At 36.3% G+C, this 14,750-nt stretch overlaps 1 protein-coding gene across 1 annotated transcript in view; it reads right to left on the bottom strand.

Moving 5' to 3' along the window:
- Positions 1–14,750, bottom strand: part of LOC149813786 (uncharacterized) — a 45,869-nt gene that overhangs the window by 23,085 nt on the left and 8,034 nt on the right. Inside the window, exons 6-12 of the mRNA XM_089990931.1 lie at positions 9,121–9,229; positions 8,881–8,948; positions 8,632–8,754; positions 7,344–8,551; positions 4,809–5,012; positions 4,650–4,710; positions 63–176 (exon numbers count right to left, since the gene is read on the bottom strand). Of these exons, the coding sequence (XP_089847057.1) occupies positions 63–176; positions 4,650–4,710; positions 4,809–5,012; positions 7,344–8,551; positions 8,632–8,754; positions 8,881–8,948; positions 9,121–9,229 (1,887 nt within the window). The remainder of the gene's footprint in view (positions 1–62; positions 177–4,649; positions 4,711–4,808; positions 5,013–7,343; positions 8,552–8,631; positions 8,755–8,880; positions 8,949–9,120; positions 9,230–14,750) is intronic.

Below are 14,750 nucleotides of genomic sequence, written 5' to 3'. Positions count from 1 at the left end.
AGCAATAATAAATTTGTTTCAATTCACATCAGATGAACTAAGACTGCAAAACAATTTTTTACCTCCAAAATAGTGTATATTGGTATATTAGTCTCCCCATCAACGACAAGGCTTCTAAGAAGAGAATTATGGCGACGACCATAAGCTAACAATATGTGTTCAGAAGTGGGTGAAAACTGCAACAGCCAAATCCAATCAACATAAGTTCATTAGAAAAACCTAAAAGGAAAATTATGTAGTGCAATACAAATGTATACATAAGATGACACAAAAAACTAGTAAAGTTAAGGTGCCCCAGTAGACATTTACAACACCAGGTTTTGAGTCTTTTGACTGTGATGAAGTTTTAGTATCGCTGCAGTATATGTATCCATGTTTTCAGGAGCTTCCATTTTAAAGTTAAGATCCTTTTTGAAGGTTTATTGAGTGTTTATTGAGTGAGGAAAACTAAAGAAAATATTCCATGGATAATTATAAAAAATAGGCACTTAGTCCCCATACACAAAAATGACAAAACAAGGGTAGACGGAAAAAAGTACCACTAGAAGAAAGAAAACAAAAAAGGTGGCAAAGAGAAAGCGGCCCTGTAGATATAGAACAAATGAATAAAGAAGTGCACCCATATAAACTCGCATTAAAGTAGGGAAGGAAAATATTGAAGTTGACATACAACTAAACATATGGAAAAGTACGTGGGGAAAGAAAAGAATTGCAAGTCGACATATAATTAGGGAAGAGCATGTAGTGGATGAATTTAGTGCTAACAACCAACTTTTTGCTGAGGAAGGCTCAATTGATTGGTGTCTCTTTGTGGGAGCCTATCACTTCTTATTTTCCAAAGGATGCCATATGTAATAAACGCCTTCTCAAAGGATTGGTCTTCTCAAGTTTAATCTCCAAAGACAAGGCTTTAACTCAAAATAACCTGAAGAGAAGACGTTCTTTGCCAAATAGGTGTTCTCATGCCTATCTGCTCAAGAAAACTCTGCATCTTCTCTTGGTTATGTTACTTTCTTTAATATCAAACTTCTTGATCACGTGGCAGGATAGGAGGATTGAAATTAGCAGGTTTGCGTAAATTAGACAGGTCATATTGGTGTCATTGGTTAGAAGTGTAAGAAATGGTTCAAGGTATGGAGATTTTGCGTGTGGTGACTTGGAAAGAAAAGACATGTTGGATCTTTGAAAGATTTGCAAAGACACCCAATTGGATTCATTTCAGAATTCAGTCCTCTATCAACCTTTACGCTGAAGAATCTTGGGCTAATACAGATTTAGTCTGGATAGGCTATAAGAGCACAGCAGCTTATTCTCAAAGTGTAAAAGATCAGTTATACTATTTTCCCCCTTTTCCCTTGATGCTGTAACTTTTGGGCATTGTTCATCCACTTTTAAATTGAAAGCTTGCTTTCCTTCAAAAAATGTAAAGATAATGAAGAAAAGATGGCAACATTTGGAAGAAAATGAATGGAAACCATAAGAATGCAGCAAACATGAGGAAGTATCTGACCAAGTGGCACATCTTGCCCAAGATTCAATATTTCAAGACTTCACAACCACATAACAATTGCACTTTTTCCAAGTTTTCAAATACTAACCTTTTCCTAAATTTATTGAAGGTTACATTCCTTAAAAAAACATCAATAAGTTGGGCCATACATGACGTTAAAAATGGCAATTTGTTCGTGCAACAGTATTCCAGATTTACCTGTCTCAACTATCTCAAATCACACTTGCAAATTTAAGTAGCTTTACTTTTACCTGCCAATTATTTAATAGGCATTCTACGAACCCTTTCTTCCATGACTAACAGAAAAACATATCATAATCCATATCCTTAACATGTTCAGCTTTGGCAAATACTGAACATGTTAAATATTTAGTGACCATCAAATACTCAGGAAATTCAGTAATTATTCAATGCTTAGCAGTAGAAATACAAATACAATAAAAAATTTATAATCAATGTTTTATCAAAATTCTAAGTCTCCCAATGCCAGCAAGCTATGTCACATAGGTGCGGGTGCAGGTACAGGTGCGGATGTGGCGATGCGGCACTTTAAAAAAACTTGGGTGTGGGGGTGCGGGGGTGTGGGGAGGGTACATATATACATATAATTTTTAACAGTTTTAAGTTAACACTACGTGTATGTGTGTGCATTTATGTATTTATATATATAATATAGATATAAATTTACTTGATTAGGGTTAACTGAATCTGCTTTTGGATAGAAATGGACCTCAATGTGGTTGCCTTCACCTAACACAATGGAAGCTGTGTCAAAGTGTCGCACCCGCCTGGGTGCGGGTGCGACGCGGGTGTGGTGCCCTGTTAGAAGAGTCCGTGTTACATAGCCAGCAAGGTAACATCAACAAGTAGAGTGTAGAGAGTTCCCACTTGTTTAACCTTTTTGTCATGTTAACACCCATCTAGAGGAAGGCTACTGTCTTTCAAAGCAACATATGCTGATTGAAAAAGACAAAACACCAAAAGCATCAAGCAGTACCACTAGACCGTACTTTTCTACACATGCCTAATCAACATCCAGGGATCGCCTAAAGTGTGGAATCTAGCGTGACGCTTCATGGAAAGGCCTCCTTCCAAAGTCCAAACATTTAAAGAAGCCAAAAAGTGCACTTTTTATATTGTTTTACATATATACAGGGAGTACAACATTCTCATCAATTTTCATTATCTCAAAGCCAGTTTAAGAAATTTCAAGAGCCAACCAAATCCTCCAATATTACAAAGGATGAGGCTTGACAAAGTCCTCCAATCCACAATGTGGAACCACCCTAACACTGACTTATTTAGTATCTCACCCATGTTGACGAAATTTAATTTAAAGTCAAGTGTTGGCCAACACAAAGTTACAAACTGCATCATGTTCATCCATCAACATTCCTGCTCTCACCCTATCCATGCAGCTGTTCCATAGCCTTTTACTTAACCAAAGAACCAGTCAGCCATTAAAACCTAGATGTGAAGATTCAATGTCCCTTAAGTCTTCTAGCAGCAAAACATCGCCTATATTTAACCCATCATTATGAGATGATTTGTACCAGACTTAAGCAGGCCAAACTTGCCTGTTAATCTAGTTGATTTGTATCCAAGGCTTTGAATAACATTTTCCGAAAAGGCTAACTGTGCTGATTGTAAGCATATGTGGACACTGAGAGGCTTTATATCATACATCAATCTACTATAAGTTGTTTAACATAGGAATGTTTGAAAAACATGGGTACACATGGAAACTTCTCGCCCCACATTTTGAAAACATCATGTCTATATTAAACAATTAATGGTTAACAATGGTTTAAAAAATAATATCATCATAAAAATCTATTTTACAATGACACCCACAGCATGTTTACATGGAGAATTTAACTGCCCATTGTTCTTAGATGACAAATATGGCCTCAAAGGGGGTGTTCAAGCATGGATAACTTTAATCAGTTAATTGATTAGTGAGAACAAAAGGAGACAGATATAAACTAAGCCTCCTCTTCCCCCTCCCCCCAATCCCCAACCTCAGTGGTAGACAAGGAGATTATTACTATCATCTGCAAGCTGGGAAGAATGGCAATCAGCATATGGAGATAAATGAGGTAGGATCACTCTGCAAGCATCAATCCTTGCAGGAAAGAGCTCTCTAGTCTCCACATGCAATTGCAAGACTATACAACCACATAGAAAATGTACATCTCTGGTTAAGAACATCGCAAAATCAACAATCACATAATCAAGTATCAAAATCCAAAATCTTACACAAAATGGCCTTGGAAAGACCATTTAAGACATTGATGTACTTTTAGTGTAGTGGGCATATCAACAATATGGACATGGAAAAGCTTTGAAAAGCCCACCAACTATTTCAAAGTAGATTCATGGAGCTTATGTGAGACAAGGGAGGGGAAAAGGTGTTCATTTCCTCCTACCTAACCAAGTAAAACCATTCCTCCTGTCCTAGTTAATAAAACAATTCACAAGCTTGAAGTGACAAATACAGTGAAGACTACAATGCATTTTCCAGGGACCCCATCGGCTTTCAAAGGTTACTTCATGTATTAGTGACATCACTGTCATGTTCATACACTTATGGAAGATTTAAAATAAATCAATGGCCCTAATTCCTGAGGAGCACACAACTAAAAACACAAGATTTAGGAGCATTCAGTATTAGCAACAAAAATAAATATTATTTTGAAGGTGATGATATATCAGCTCAAAAGGGTTCAATCCAAATGAATTGCCAGAAAGCCTTCATCATCAGAAAGAATTGTCTCATCAGATGCCACAGAGACGCAATTTGACAGCTTCAAAGAGAGATGAAGATTTAAGCTGCTAAGGAGGTTGAATCTGGTCTTACACAAAAAAATCCTGTCACATAAACTGAGGGATAAATGAACTTAAATGTTCAACAGGAGATTATAAATATTGATACTGATAAAATGTTCAAACAATAGAGGGAAAGGGGGGAGCCATCTTCAATTCCAACTATTCTGAAAGGAAAGGTTTTTCAATTTAGAAGCTCTCATAAGCAGAAAAGCACAGGCACACCAATAGAGGATGGCATGCAACATCATATGAAAATGCATACAGTATAAGCAACTTGTCTTTCATGTTTATCAAAAATAAAGCAACTAACCTGAATGGAGGTTAGACAGTGAGCAGCTCTGATAGCTCTTGATGCAATCACTTCCCCAAAACTATAGGATAAATCATGCATAAACTATCAATAGTTATTTAAAAATTGAGTAAACAAAAAAAAAGGCAAAATACTTTTACAAACAGGAAAAAGTTATACGTTGCCTCCTCAAGAGAATATATTCGAAGTTCATAAACAATTCGGTGTGCTGCAATTGGGTGCCTTGTTGGGGAGGTTGCAGGCCCAACAACATCTTGATGAATCTGTAGTTGTGATCCAGGATCCATCTCAATGTGAGGAAGTATACATGCAACACAAGCAGCTAAAAAGCGGCCACAAGGAGAAAAATGGGTTCCCATTTCACTGCCACAACAAAACATGCTCACTATAGTTAGAAAATTTAGCCTAAGATGCATATCACCCCAAAGTTACAACACTGAAAATGTGGATTAACCAGAATCACTCAAAAAAAAAAAAAAACAAGAGATAGGATGAAAGTCATAGATCCTTGCTTTTTGATTTCTTGGTATGTGTGAAGAATTTTAAAATAGAAAGAATAAAAAGCACTGTGATCTGTAAAAAAGAAGATTAGTTTTCAGTTAGTTGTCCAGTCAATGTTATGAATAGTGTATTGTATTGTCCGCTATGTCACATGGGTGCGGGTACGGGTGCGGAGCAATTTCAAAAAAATTGGACACGGGGACACGGCTATATATATAATAAGATTGTAAATTTTAAAGCAAAAATAAAAAAAAGTAATTCTATTGAAGTAACAACACAAACTTACCAAAATATAACACATAAAGGAGGAAGACGATCGAAGATCGATTTTTTTTTAGTTTTTATACGACTTTTGCCCTTAAAATGGACAAAAATAGACTCGATCAAAGTTGACCGAGTCCAAAATGTGGACGGACTCGGCCCCAGTGCATTGACCGAGTATGACACTTAGTTGACCATGTCCGCCCCGTGTCTGAAGCCGCGCCTGTGTCCGCACCCGTGTCAGGTATGGTCAACGCGGGTGTGTGGACCTTTTAGCCGAGTCTGTGTGACTTAGATTTGTCCGATATGATGTGAATTGGTGTATCAGAGTTGACAATCGCCAAGAACTTAAAGCTCCTAATAGTTGGAAAAATGTTGTCAAACACTTTGTAAGGGGAGGTACTTTGATCTCATTTTCACACACAGATCCTTAAAACAACTTTCCTGCTTGCATTTTGAACCAAGTCAGCCTAAAAAATTGGGGATTTACATAAACTCAAGCCCTAGGGAGTGTTTTTTTGCTCTATCTACCCTCTTCCAAGCCCAAGCACCCTTTTTCGTGTAAATATATTGAAGAATCAAGCCCCAAAAGCATCGACAAAGGTGCTTTATAGAAGAATTTAATTTGTTAAAGTCAAAAAGGGGCCTGAAACTCGAAACCACAAGGTAAGAGGCCCAATCAACACTGTTTTTTCTACTTCTTTTGGGATTCACCAACAAATATATAACAGCAAAGTGATGAACAACCAAATAATTCTTCTATAAAGCACCTTTGTCTTGAAACAATTTGGTAATCTACCTTTATGTGTATTTGATGTTCTAAATTTCTAGCAGTTTAGTGTTATGTTGATATACCCTGTGTCATTTGAAATTCATGGTTCTGTCTTGATTTTTTTTTCTATTTTTGAAGTTTTAAAAATCTTTGTCATGTATTACGATACAATACAGATCAATATACCCATATCTTAGACCCTTCTGATACGGGTTTCGATATGCTTTTTACAACATTGGTTTTCCTATTTGTTTATCAAGAAATTTCTAGGAAGGATTGCAAAACATGCCACCCAAAAGAAGTAGAAAAAACAAAATACTTACAAGCTATTTGGATGTTACCAAAAATATTGTTCTAATGTTTGGCTGCCACTATTCCAAAGAATGTATTTTTGAGACCTTAAAACATTGTGGGAAAAAATAGCAAAATATTATTTTCTTAAAACATGTTTGTTTTTTGAAAACATGTTTGTTTTTTGAAAACTATCTTCTCATATGAGGCCTTCCCTTTTCTCAAATCATCTATGCCTTCCCTTTGCCCCATGCATAAGCATGGAACTTCCGGCGAGCAAACGGCCGACGTGAACGCCTCCACACTTGCAACTGCAACAACTTGATGGCGAGCCAACCATCGGAGAATGTTTCGTGCTCTCCCAACTGGATTTCGATTTTGTGTTTGACTCTTACTATTTGCATCATAGAGACACCATACTGCAGGCCCACCAACTAGCCACCTTCCTTTGCCCAATTACTATTGGCATCATATAGTCACTGGACTGCAGGCTCCCTCATGAGTCGAATCCCTGGTGATGGGATTTTTTATGCTTTGGCAGATCAAGGTCATTTTCTGTTCAAGGGCAGAGAAGGAGGCCAGATTCAAAGTCTAAGAACTGTTATGCTTCCTTTATCCTCTCCATCTCATTTTTTGGGTGCCATATGATGCAGAGAAAGAGAGTATTTTTAATTCTAAAAATTATAAAACTATCTCTAAAACTCTAAGTGGCAGCCAAACACACTTTAATGTCATGCATCATCAAACACTTCTGCATTTTTCAAATAAATTTGGTTTGAAAATTAATTTTATCAAAAACTTTTTTATCAAAAACTTTTTTTTCAAAAATGACATCCAAACAGGGCTTTAACCTGGCCAAAACATCATACCTACAAAGAACAGCATGTGGTATAGTTAAGCGGCAAGCATCTGGATCCAGCTGTGCACAAGGATTTTGGATATCATGCGGCCAAATTCTTAGCTTCACAGTGCAAGGCAACTCTGCAGCAGCAGTTGCAGCTGACAGTGATGCTGGTGCAGAAACATCAGAAGCCAGTGTACCAGCACCAGTATAGGGAACATTATCTACATTAGGAGCAACAGCAACAGATGCTTCTCCAGAGCTTACATTTGTCATCAACCTTGAGCGGGATCGATGCCGTGATCGGCATCTCACAGTGCCTCTTGTTACTGCTGAAGAAGCAAGACCAGCTTCCACACTTTGGGCTGCCTGTGAATCAGATGCCGTGACATCTGACACAATTCCTCTAATTACTAGTGAATGTCCCTGAGATCCATCAGAAACAGGCAATATTGGATGTATTCCAGCATGTGACTGACCCATCAACCAACCTTGCAAAAAAGGCAGCTCCCAACATGATGGATCACCAAGTGGCAAAAACTGATGTGGCTGTCCAACAGCAATGTTTCTTAGCAGAAACTGAAGATTAGAATTTCCAGAAATACTTGATTGATGTATGGTGGGAGAAATTCCCATTGACAGGCTGGACTGCCTGCGAGGTGATTGTGGAATATATGTACCACTAGGTGCTGAATGGACAGGAGGTCCAGTCAATATTGTCCCATTATTAGCATCATCTGATCTTTCCATGATGTTGCCTGTTCTTCTTGGCTCAAGCATGTCAAAAGACTGTCCCTCAACAGCTTCCATTAAGTCAGCTGTAGAGTCTGAACAAATACCATCTGTCCCAGTAATACGGTTACTAATGCTTTCAGGCAGATTACTTGAACTAGAAGCTAAGGACGATATATCCATGGGAGTTGCTACATAGTCATGGTCGCTTGTGCGTCTATCTGTCTGAAGCTGTGGAGAAGATTCCCCTACTTGTGGCCCAGAGTTTGAATCAATGACCATACTATCTTGCTGTGGAGATGACGAGACATGCTCTTTAACAAGAGCAGCAGGCAAAAGAAGACCAGGGAAGGGCATCATAGGGGCTTGGGTGCTGATCGCAGTATCATTATTTTGGCTGGAAGTAGAATAAAAATTTGCAAATAACACAGCAGGAGGAGGGTAATGCAAGTAGCCAGGAGATGTTGCTAGAGACATCGAGTCTGGAGAATCAAGATCATTGACCTGCAAGAAGTTAGACATGCCAGCTATCATATAAAGAGAACAGTGAATAGTGAATGAATACATTAACATCAGAAGACTACCTCAGCAGTTAAAAGAAATGGAGCAGCATGAGGGTGAAAATGCACAGCTCTCAGTGAACGACGAGTACGTAGCACAATCGAAGGAGAAGACTCCCCTTTCTTGCTGTATTGCCATATGTACAGCTGAAAATGATCAAAGGCAACAAAGCCATTGATTAAAAAACAAAAGAACAAAAGAAATAGTATAGCAACTTCCATACTTGCACTGAGGAGAATTATCTTCTAAGTTATCCAATCAGCATTAATTACCTTATGACCTGAGGCTACAGCAAGCAAGTCCCCCTGGGCATGAAAAGCAATAGAAGCTATGGGACGATCTGCTTGAAGAAATACCAGGCAGTTAAATCCATGGCACATAAATATATAAATATTTCTCAAAATAAAGCGAACAGATAAACTTAGAGCATGATACAGGTTTCATCTATTACTAGAACATATAAGTTTCTAATTCAGTGGAAATCTAACTGGGTTTTAGAGAAATGTAATTACAGAAATCGCGTGATCCTATACGTTCTGCACTGTTGGCATCCCACAAACAAACTTCGTGATCCAAACTCCCACTGGCAAGCACTTCTGGATGTCCAGGATGAAACCTCACCTGCACAGGAAACATACATTTAGCATACATAGGGAGGAAAAGATGAACCAACTGCACCATATAAAAAGATAAAATCAAGAAGAATTTGTGTCAGATAAATGCGCTTGCAGTGTATGGCGCAAGAAATTATGGAACCACTAAATCAAGAATATGTGTTGGATTGCAACAGATGTTACTCATGTTAAAATATGTGTACTCGTACACATATATGTATGTTGAAATATAATCCTTAAATGTACATGTATATATTTATATATATATATAAAGATACGTATACATATATATGTATACATATCTCTATTTATATATATATATATATATATATATATATATATATTCTCTTCCTAAAATACCCTCAAGGGTATTATTGTAATTTGTCATTTTACGCATATTCCAATTGGAATATGCATGTAATTTTTCTTTTATTTTTTAGTTTCTTTTTTTTATTTTTTGTGGTTTGCGCCACCTAGGGAGGCTCCCCAAAGAGTCGTTGGGGAGCCCCCAACGGTCACAAATGTGACCGTTGGGGGCTCCCAACGACTCCTTTGGGAGCCCCCTATGTGGCTCCTCTCTTGTGTTATAAATAGGGGTCTCCCCCTTTGTATTCTTTACTCCTTGGAGGAGCATTTGCTCCATTGTATTGGGTTTTTACCCTCTTCTTCCTTTTTTCTTCAATGATATTCAACTTATGACTTTAAGTCATATTTTGCCCCTTTTGTGGGTTTATGTGTTAGCACATTATGTGCTTGTGTTGTTCCCTTTAGTGGGTATATTCGCACTTCATGTGCATGTGTGGGTTCATTATTGAACCTAATGTATTCAATGCCACTTTCTAACATGGTATCAGAGCAAGGTCACGATAGGGTTGTCCTTTGGTGCAACAGAAAGCGTGCTGCTCAATAAATGGTGAAGTATTCATTGTTCTTCTCTTTTTTAAGTTTCCGGTATGTATCCTTTTTTCTAACATATTATGCATTATGAAACTATTTTTCTTGCATATATTTTGTACATTTAGTGTTTATGATAGTTGAATCATTTCTTTTCACATTTCGCGTGTTCGTATATTTTAAAATATCTCCTTTTTAAATTTGGTAAACTTGTTTGTTGTCCAAATATATAATTCTTGTTTATATATTTATCGATTTCTCATCACATATAATAGTAATTTATGTTTTTCAAAATTGTCTTCAATTATGAGAGATTTAGGATTTTTACATGAGTATTTCATGATTGACCTATAAGTTAACTTTTAAAAATTATATATGATTTCTTGCTAAATTAATGATCTTTGCTTAAAAACTCTTGACTCTCATATAAAGCCTAATTTGTTTTGAGTTTCTCTCTTCTTTATAGATTTTAGTGCATTTTTTGAGAAAAAAAATTGATAGAATTCTTGTATGAGAATCTCTCACATCTAAATCTTTGTTGTTTACCTTTTTATGAATCCTAAGTAGTTCTTGTTAATGATAAGTATTTATGAGAAAGGCCTTTCAATGTTTTTGGATTATTTAAAGAATTTTGAAAAATTGTTTGCGATAAATATGTTGTATGAACCATTGTGTTCATTAGGAAAGATCTTTTAAAAGAACTTCTCGCACTATATCGAATGCATAGTGTATCTATTGCATCTTTTGGTATAAAAGATTTCATTAATTTTGACTTTTCTTCTAATGATGCAACTTTATAAACTTGTTGGTTTGTATTTTTCACATAAGGTTTCAAAACCTCTTGATTATATCTCTAAAGATGCCTACGTTGGCCGTAATATGGTCTTCTTTGTCTTAAATTGCATGTGTCAAGCATATAATTGCATAATTAAAGTTTGAGAGATTCAAGCATTGCTTTTTCTATGAAGTGCATGCTTGCTCACTTTTGTGTATTTTTTGTATTTTGTGCACATTTGTTTTTCAAATATTTGTGCTTGTATGCATTCCCTCTTTTCTATGAAATACATGCCTTAGTGCATGTTTGTTTACACCTTGGTGTGTATTTGTTCAAGTATTATATGAGTGCCTTCGTGCACATCCATTGTGAAGCTTTTGTCCACATTTCTATTTGGGAAAATATAATGAATTTAGATATTGACTCTTTTGATTAATCATTATAAAACATTGTAAGTGCTTATAGCACTTTATACGTTTCCACATATCTCATCACAATCAAATAATATTAAAGCTTGTTGTATGGGATTTAATCCCAATTCTATAAATTTTCAAGTACTTTTGAATATTCTTTCTTTGAGTATTGTGTTATAGCTCTCTTTGGGAACCGTTACGGTTCTTGTGATTCATTTGTTATAAGCTTGATTGTCTTGATTATCCCAAGATGATTTCTTTATGTCATTATGTTTGTTGCAAAAGTATTTTTGCCTTTTATGGCACTTATTTTATCCATCACAAGTTGTTATATGATGCATCAATCCTTTTATGGCCTTATTGTTATATTAGAGGTGTTTGTTGAGGTGAGTTATGGGCACCTTGTATTATGTCATTTTAGATTGTCCACTTGCCATATTAAAGATGGTTGTTGAGGTGAGTTATGGGCACCTTGAGACTCTAAAATAATTTGTTATACGATCTCTAATTATGAGTGTCACTCGTTTTTCTCTTTTGGCCATTGATCTAGTAGATGCTCTCATTTATATGTAAATGTGATGGATATTTGAAACCTTAAATGTTTTAAGGTATATTAAAATCAAGGTTTTGGGGATTATTGCCCAACCTTTTATTGTTTATGAATCTTATGAGTGTGTTTGCACATTTGTGTTTTGTGCTTCTGTGCACAAGTGTTCTTGGTGTGTGTATATTCACATATTTATTTCAAAATATTATTATTATGGGTATTCTTTTTGAAAAATATTGTTCTATTGATTCAAGGTTTTATTTATATGTTTGTCATTACAAGTTTTATTGCCTCAAAAGTCTTTTCCTTTTATGCCCCTTATCTAAGTGTCATCATATGTAGACAAGACATATTATTACACATTTGTGTGTCGGTAGTCCTTTGTTGGCTTTTGTTCTCTTGGTCTAGTAGCTGAACACACTTGTCTTGAGTGTTATTATATGTAGACAAGGCACGTTGATTCACACCATGGTGTGTGATTTTTAGCCTATGTTGGCATTTGTGTCATTATTCTAGTCGCTAAGATGTATGCCCATGGTTGGCTTCTTTCACTCATTTCAAGTGTCATCTTATGTAGACAAGAGACGTATTGTGTTTTAGCCCATGGTTGGCTTGATACTCTTGTTTTAGCAGCTGAACATACTTGGTCTTGAATGTATTTTTACGTAGACAAGAGATGTTTTTGATCCATGTTGGCGGGTATTTTCTTGTTGTGTTGTCGTTGATGCACTCATTTCAAGTATTATTACATGTAGACAAGAGGTTCTTTGGCACACCTTTGTGTGTGTCTTTGGCCTTTAATGACATTATATGTACTCTTGATCTAGTAGCTTATACACTTGATTTATGGGCTTTTGGAGGACTAATGAGGTAGTTGCTTGTAATGGATGAACTATTGTTGAAATTTATGAAACTTCATTCATATGTCGTTTTCTTTTAGATACAAGTGAATCATATATTTGATATGCATAAATCAAATTGATATTTTTGGCTACTTTTGTATTTGATATGAAAAATGAGTTTTTTGTCATTTGAGTGAGATTTTTCTAAATGTATAAGGTTCTCTACTCAAATAACACTCATTATTTTGCCTCCTAAATGGATTTAAAACCTTTTGAACTCTTGTGTTCATTTTGTCTAAAATATGTTTGGAGCATGTTCATTAATGATTTCGTTAAGTATTAATTCATCTTATGTTAGTATATGTGTATGCTCATTTTGGTCTTTTAGGCCCTCATTCAATAAAGTATATGCTATGTCACATGGGTGCGGGTGCGGGTGCGGGTGCGGGGATTCGGCACTTCCAAAAAACCCGGGTGCGGGGGTGCGGCAGGGGCAAAAATGTAAATATATATATATATATATATAAAAGGGAAGTGTATCACTTTGATCATCTTATCACAAGAGAAGGTGGTGATGTGGTCTTCCCAGATAATAAAATCATGCCACTGATGGAGTTTCCCGCTTATACAAAGTTAGGCCATATTTTGACATTAAAAAGTTTCATAAGACATTTAGGGTAAAATGAGGGTTTTTATAATGCATCGTATCTCTCAAAGATAGTATTTCTCAAAGATGAATATCATTCATGATATACCACTTCTAGCATGCTTGCACTGACAAATACTATTATTAGAGCAAAATGGTCTCTATACGAGCTGGAAAAGCTTCCAGTACAGTTCTGGGCTGTCAGCTGCTGTCAGCCCTGACAGCAGATTTTTTTTAAAGATAAACAGCAGCTGCCTGTCAGCCCTGACAGACAGCAGATTTTTTTTAAAGATAGACAGCAGCTGCCTGTCAGGCCTGACAGCAGATTTTTTTTAAAAAAAATTCAAATTCGCAAGCCCATTTCACAGGAAAATTTTTTTTTTTTAAAAATCCAAAAAACAAATGGACCTAAATGATCCTGGGTGCGGTCAACGCACCCAGGATCGGGTTGACCGCACCCGGTGCGGCACCCGAACCCGCACCCGCGTCGAGTCGCGTCGACGCGGGTGCGGCACCCTGCTAGCCGAATCCCTGTGACATAGAGTATATGTAGCTTATGCCTCTTCGTAGGCTTATTGTAGTGTCCCTTAGTGGACCATTTTGTTATTCCCCATTATGGGGTTGTGTTTGTCCAATGTTGGACCTTATCTATTTCCGCTCACTCGTTAACATGATATATGATTTTGAAACTTTTGTTTTCTAATTTTTTTTTTCATGCTAAAGTAATTATCCTATCATGTGCTTCAAATTTTTATGCATAAGTTATAATTTTGCACCATTGTTTTACGGATGAGTCATCCGATATGGTCTCAATTAACTTTGTTAGGAATGTTCCTTTTAAGTAAAGTGCAAAGATATTTTTTACTTGTTCTTTGTTGTTATTCCACAGAATCTTGGAGATAGGATAAAAAGAAGTACCCTGGATGGATCGGGGAATGTGTTTACCATTAGAAGGCAATTGGAAGAAGGCATTTACAAGTTTCAATAGCATCCTTACGGAAGCCTCTTGGAGTCTTGCGCCTTTTTTCAATCTTTTCGTTTCCCCGTAGAGATTGAGGGGGGGTGTTAAAATATATATGCATGTTGAAATATAATCCTTAAATGTACATGTATATATTTATATATATATATATAAAGATACGTATACATGTATATGTATACATATCTCTATTTATATATATATATATATATATAAATATATATATATATATATTCTCTTCCTAAAATACCCTCAAGGGTATTATTGTAATTTGTCATTTTACGCATATTCCAATTGAAATATGCATGTAATTTTTCTTTTATTTTTTAGTTTCCTATTTTTATTTTTTGTGGTTTGCGCCACCTAGGGAGGCTCCCCAAAGAGTCGTTGGGGAGCCCCCAACGGTCACAAATGTGACCGTTGGGGGCTCCC

Source organism: Nuphar pumila, chromosome 16 (assembly GCF_984573655.1).
Source record: "Nuphar pumila chromosome 16, dmNupPumi1.hap1.1, whole genome shotgun sequence".
NCBI classification, from domain to species: Eukaryota; Viridiplantae; Streptophyta; class Magnoliopsida; order Nymphaeales; family Nymphaeaceae; genus Nuphar; species Nuphar pumila.
The sequence above is the reverse complement of the archived record's forward strand: the minus strand, read 5'-3'. Positions and strand labels throughout refer to the sequence as shown.